The 6,431-nt window shown below is 37.2% G+C and overlaps 1 protein-coding gene across 1 annotated transcript in view; it reads left to right on the top strand.

Annotated features, from left to right (window-relative positions):
* ATM (ATM serine/threonine kinase) overlaps positions 1-6,431 on the top strand; it is a 158,448-nt gene that overhangs the window by 57,594 nt on the left and 94,423 nt on the right. The window contains exons 28-30 of the mRNA XM_006753148.2: positions 1,062-1,177; positions 2,209-2,335; positions 3,022-3,221. Coding sequence (XP_006753211.1) covers positions 1,062-1,177; positions 2,209-2,335; positions 3,022-3,221 — 443 coding nt within the window. The remainder of the gene's footprint in view (positions 1-1,061; positions 1,178-2,208; positions 2,336-3,021; positions 3,222-6,431) is intronic.

The raw sequence follows: 6,431 nt of genomic DNA on the forward strand, positions 1-6,431 counted from the left end.
TATGTAATCCAGAGGGAAAGGATAGGACTTTTACATTAGGTTTCTTGTCACATTAAAAAATATTTCTGTTATATTAGGAAATATTTTCAAACCTCCTTCTGTATCACATAAATCAGCCATTTGCCCTGTAGTTCAAAGCACTACAATTCTTTATTTGGAGAGCTAATAAATTCATCTTCAAGACTTTCACAGTTTTCATACATTTGGCTGAGGTATAAGGTAGCAGACCCAGGATGTAGAGAATTTATGTTCTTTGTAAGCCTACCTATAGTAGGAAGTGAATGACAAAGAGTTTGCTCCTGTTGGGTTTTAGTCTATTGTTGATGATGAAGTGTAGGTAGCAACTAGCTTCAGAATTTGGGATATCAACCAAGGGAGAAGTCATGCAGGGAACAAAGAGATGATTTTTGCTAGTCACTGAGACTTTTTACTAGTAAAGTTTTCTAAGTGAAATAGCAGTCCCAAGTAAGAGTAAAATGCAGATTGAGGAGCAGTACATATTAGTGGGGAATTTAGTTGTCAAGGAAATGATTAGATTGAGCAATTTAATGTAGACCTGAAGGCTTCATCATTTAAATGACTATTTTTTTTAAAATACCTATTTTTATTTATTTGAGAGATAAAGGGAGAGGGAGAGAGAGATAGAAATATCAATGAAGAGAGAGAATCATCAATCAATCATCAATGCACACCCCACACTGAGGACTGAACCTGCAACCTGTGCATATGCCCTGACCAGGAGTCCAACCGTGACCTCCTGGTTCAAAGGTCTACTCTCAACCACTGAGCCATGCCAGCTGGGCTAAAATGATTCTTTAAAATTAAAGGGTCATATTAAGGGAGTCTTGTTTGGTGTGGTTTCTTTACTTTCCTCTCAGTTTATAAGTTGCTGCATAGCAGAAAAAAATGGAATTAGGTGTATGTCTCGCAAATAGACCTTTGGTCATCTATATCCTTCTATGGTCACTGGATAATATTGGAAATGAGGCAATAACATGAGCCCCTTGAACTGTCTTAAAGGTCACAGACATAAAAACTTAATTAATTTCATTTCCTTGCAGATTGACCATTTATTCATTACTAATTTACCAGAGATTGTGGTAGAGTTACTGATGACGTTACATGAACCTGGGACTGCTGGTGCCAACCAAAGCACTGACCTCTGTGACTTTTCAGGGTATGGGTATTTTATTTTACTTTATTTTTAAATTAAATTTATTTTTTTCCATCATATATTTATCAGGGTATGGGTATTTTAGGCTTAGAGAATTAGCTGCAACTTCAGAAGTTTATTGGCAAATGTATTGGTTGACACCTTTAATTGTCTATTTCAGTTTTTAGGCACATACTTCGCTTTTAAATTATTTCTTTAAAAATGACTTCCTTTGAATTGAAGTAATTACCTATCTGCTTCTACTGTAGCTTTGCTGCAATAACTGTTCTTTCTAACTGACCTGTTTGTTTGCAAATTCAATGAGCTTTTTTCTTCAATGTTTCTGTAGTAGTTGAGCATTGTGCCATTGGTTGTCTCTTCAAATTTTCTTCCTTAAGACACTTTATTTTATATTCTCCTCTCCTTATCTATGACTTGCGTTTTTAGATCACCTTTTCTTTATCACCCTTCTTAGCTATCAGAATATTACTGTACTACAATTTAATTTGGATATGTAAACCCACTTGGTTGTTCATGAATGTTAGTTATCTTCCCAGCTTGATTTTGTAAATGGCTGGAAAGCATCCTTTATTTTTTTGGTATGCCCTATAGTGCTAGGCATATGAAATAATAATACCATCTACCAGAGTACTTTTATATATATATAATTTCATGTGATACAGATAGTGTTTGATTGCTGTGTCTTAAATATTTACAGTACTAGCATAGAGCTTTAATTCAGATCTGAAGTAAAATGGGTGACATTTAACCTCCTTTGTTGGATCACCATTAACTTCATAAAAGATTTTTTAAGCAAATCTTTTAAAAACTGATTAAATCCTAGAAGGTAAAGGTATGTAAATACTCTGGTTGATGAATATAGACTGTGATAGGTCATTTTATTAAAAGTAGTTTTCAGTAGAGAAATAATTTTTTAATTTGAGGTTATTATAATCTAAATTTTTATTCTGAAATTTCACTGGTCTGTCAACTAAGTCTATTTTTCTTTGATTATTTTGTCCTGAAAATGATGACTCTTTTCCTATAACTCTTAGGGATTTGGATCCTGCTCCTAATCCACCTCATTTTCCATCACATGTGATTAAAGCAACATTTGCCTATATCAGCAGTTGCCATAAAACCAAGTTTAAAAGCATTTTAGAAATTCTTTCCAAAAGCCCTGTAAGTATACATTAGCAGTATAGCAACTGAGACGAGAATTCCTTCGTTTTCAGCCAGAAAATCTATATATGTACATTGTAAGGAGAAAAAAGTAAACAAATGGAAAATTGAACTGAATAAATTAAGAAGAAAAACACTTATTTACAAGTTTATATCTCGGTATTTTGCTTGTCAGTATTAATTGAAATGTGTCACATATGAGGACTGAATATTTTTGTTACATTTTAATCATATATTGGCTCAGAATTTTTTAAAAAAAATATGCTATAATTTTTTAAAAATATACTTTTATTGATTTCAGAAAGAGGAAGGGATAGGAACATTAAAAATGAGAGAGAATCATTGATCAGCTGCCTTCTGCATGCCCCCTACTGGGCATCAAGCCTGCATCCTGGGCTGTGCTGGACTGGGAATTGAACTGACCTTCTGGTTGATGCTCAACCACTGAGCCACACCAGCTGGGCAAATATGCTATTTGATTATAGTGTATGAAAATTAAATAAATTGACAACAGTTGTTTATGTTTAAGATAGTAATTTTCTTAATGTAATATTTAGCATTTGATATCAGATCCAAAACTAAATTCTGTAATTTTGTGTACAAAATGTACTTATTATACCACAGTATATTATACCATAGTATTCTGATTTGATAAGTTTTTACTAAAATGTATCTTTATTTTCTAGGATTCCTATCAGAAAATTCTTTTAGCCATATGTGAACAAGCCACAGAGACAAATAATGTTTATAAAAAGCACAGAATTCTTAAAATATATCACCTGTTTGTTAGTTTATTACTGAAAGATATAAAAACTGGCTTAGGAGGAGCTTGGGCCTTTGTTCTTCGAGATGTTATTTATACTTTGATTCACTATATCAACAAAAGGTAAATAATATATATAGACCAAGGTCGAAGTATTTTTCTACCCTGGTATCTTAATTGAAAATTTATATGCTGATAAGAGGTAGACACCAGAATATTGTTTCCTGAATTTATATCTATGTGGTTTTTAAAAAATAAGTTGCATTACTACTTCTCCAAATCTTAAGTACTAGAAATCTTAATTTTTAATGGTCTTCAACATTTTAAAATAAAAATTCTAATTTTAGATGGCTTGAAATATATATGTTACCATAGCAGTTCTGGTCACCGATTCCAATGTGTGTGTGTGGGTGGGAGGGGATTGGGGGGGAGGTTTTTCACACATATCCAAGGAATTCTCCAGACCCAGCTGGGTGTCTTACAATTCAACTCAATGTTGATGAGACAGTGTCAGATCCCAGAGGTTAAAGGCTCTCAGTTCTATAAGATTTCCTCCCCTTACCCCCCACCCCAATCACAGGCCAGTGATAAATCCAGGTTATCATCTGTGCCTCGGACCACCTGGCTATAGATTATAGGTTCTAATGACCCCACCTGCCTTGTGTCTGAGTAGTTCGCTCGATTGGCTCATAGAACTTGAGAAACCCCTTTACTCACTAGATTACCAGGTTTTTTTGTAAAAGAGGATATAACTCAGGATCAGCCAGTCGAATTTGATGCATAGCACTTCCATTAGTGCTGGGCCTGGGGCCAGTTAGCAATGGGCGTGCTAATGCCAGATGTGTTTTTTAGGGTTTGTGAACCTTTGAGAGATTTTAGGAAAGGTTACAGCGTGATGCAAGATAGGCCATTTGTATTGAAAAGCCACTGGAAGTGGCTTGGGTGGGCTGCAAGTTGGGTGGGTTAGGACCTCAGCCAATCACCGGGAGGTGGGGACTGGGGAGAGGACATTGATGGAGACTCAGCAAAGGGACAGTGGCCTCTGCCAGCACTTCTGTATGGGAGAAAACTGCCCCTTCAATCCTTTCCCTAAAACCAGATAATTCAGTTCTTCCAAGAATGTCCCTGGCACCTTTAAGTGAGACTCCTAGGATTCCATCAGCCCTTTGTCTTACAATCTCCACTGATTTTCACAGTCAGGAGTTATGGAGACTTCTCTTCCTGGCACTGTGACCTTGGGCTGGGGAACCTGGTGTGGGTCTGGAACTCCTTGCTCTTCTACAGTGGAAATGTCCTTCCCGATTTTTAACCCCCACATATGGGTCCACACCTTATGCGGGCCAGCTGGTTCCGGTCTTCATCCTTCCTACCTGTCTGAATATGGCTTCATTTATATCCTTATTTGTAGGACTTCTGTTGAGCTAGAGTTCAGGGAGTTCTGAATAATGGTTGTTCTATAGTTTGGTTTTAATTTTTTAAAAATATGGTTTTATTGATTTTAGAGAAAGAGAAATATCAATTGGCTGCCTTTTGTATGTCCCCCATTGGGGATCAAGCCTGTAATTCAGGAATGTGCCCCAACAGGAATCAATGCATGGAATGATGCTCAACCAATTGAGGCACAGTGGCCAGGGCTACTTTAGTTTTAATTTTGATGTGGTTGTGGGAGGATGCCAGTATCACCTTTTTGTATGCTGTCATCTTGACCCCATTTTTAAAAACTATGTTGTCTTTTTGTCATTGAGCTGTAGCAGTTCTTTATATAGTCCTGGGTTTGACTTTTTTTTGTTATTATTGAAGGCTACAGTAGTCCATTTGCTTCATGAGTTTATTCAACTATTTTTACAGAGAATGTATTCCTTGTATATGTGGCACTGAAGACTGTTCTTAACTTGTGCTCAGGTAGTGTTTTGATGGAGATTTCCTTGAATACCCGGAACCAGAAAAAGAGAGAAACCTTTTGTAGTTTTTGTAGATTAGCAGTTAGAACTCTCCCTCAGCTCTTCGCCAGGCTTGCACTGAGCCTAGGGATCAGCCCCAAGTGAAAGCTTATGGTCTTCAAAGGTAGTTTTTGAGCAAGCATCTTACCCTGGGCATGTGTGTGGCTTCCTAAATTCCCCAAATATATGGTGAATCTGAGTGCTCTAATATCCCAAGGAAGCTCTTTCTCCAATTCTCCCTCCTAGGCAATCAGGCAATCAGTTGTATGTGTCAACAATAATCTTTGGTCCCAGGCAGCTGTGGGCTGTTGGCTAGCTTAATGTTTTCAAGCAATGTCCACAGCTTTTCCAGCCTTCAAATATCTCTCAGACAGGTTTAGAACAGACATACACAGTAATATGTGAATGAGGTCTGTTCTGCTTTCTGGAGAACTAAGGACCATTTGGGGAATGCAGTTTTCAAGACTGTGGCCAACCTGGGGAATGGGTGGGACAGGGCAGCTAAAATCACCAAAGAGCTTTGCTGCAGTTTTTAGGTTGCTTTTTTTTGGTGAAGAGTTTGTTTGATTGCTGTAAACCTTTGACTGTTTACAAGAGTTCTAACAAAGTACTGGTAATTCTTTTTTTAAAAATTGGCTGTTAGATACAAATGGTTTTTATTTTATACTATTCTTGGAGATCTTTTCATGACAAGCTGTAGAGCTGCTATATTCTTTTATTAAAAAATATTTTATTGATTTTAGAAAGAAAGGGAGAGAGAGATAGAAACATCACTGGTGGGAGAGAATAATTGATGGGCTGCCTCCTGCAAAACTCCTACTGAGGATTGAGCCCACAACCCAGGCACGTGCCCTTGACCAGAATCGAACCCAGGACCCTTCAGTCTGCAGTCCAATGCTCCATCTGCTGAGCCAAACTGGCTAGGGCGCTACTGCATTCCTTATTAAACTTCTTTAAAATTTATTTTAAAATTACAGTTTATAGACAATATTATATTAGTTTCACACAGTACACGTAGTGATTGGACATTTATAAATCTTATGATGTAATCATCCTTATTAATCTAGTACTTATCTGACACAATATACTAGTAAAGGTAATGTAGTATTATTGACTATATTTCCTATGCTGCACCTTACATCATCATGACTATTTTTATAACTGGAAATCTGTATTTCCTACCATATTTGCCGGCGTATAAGACGATTTTTTGGCCCTGAAAAATATGCCTCCAAGTGGGGGGTCGTCTTATACGCCAGGTACACTTCAGATAGACTGCCCATAGTGCTTGCCCCGTGCCATAGTGGCCTCCCGATGCCCGCCCACTTCATTCCACATACCGTTCAGGCATCAGCAGCGCTGCTGGGTGTATGCTCGGCTGTTATGCGATTTT

This window comes from Myotis davidii, unplaced genomic scaffold (genome assembly GCF_000327345.1).
Source record: "Myotis davidii unplaced genomic scaffold, ASM32734v1 scaffold1491, whole genome shotgun sequence".
In the NCBI taxonomy this organism is placed as follows: Eukaryota; Metazoa; Chordata; class Mammalia; order Chiroptera; family Vespertilionidae; genus Myotis; species Myotis davidii.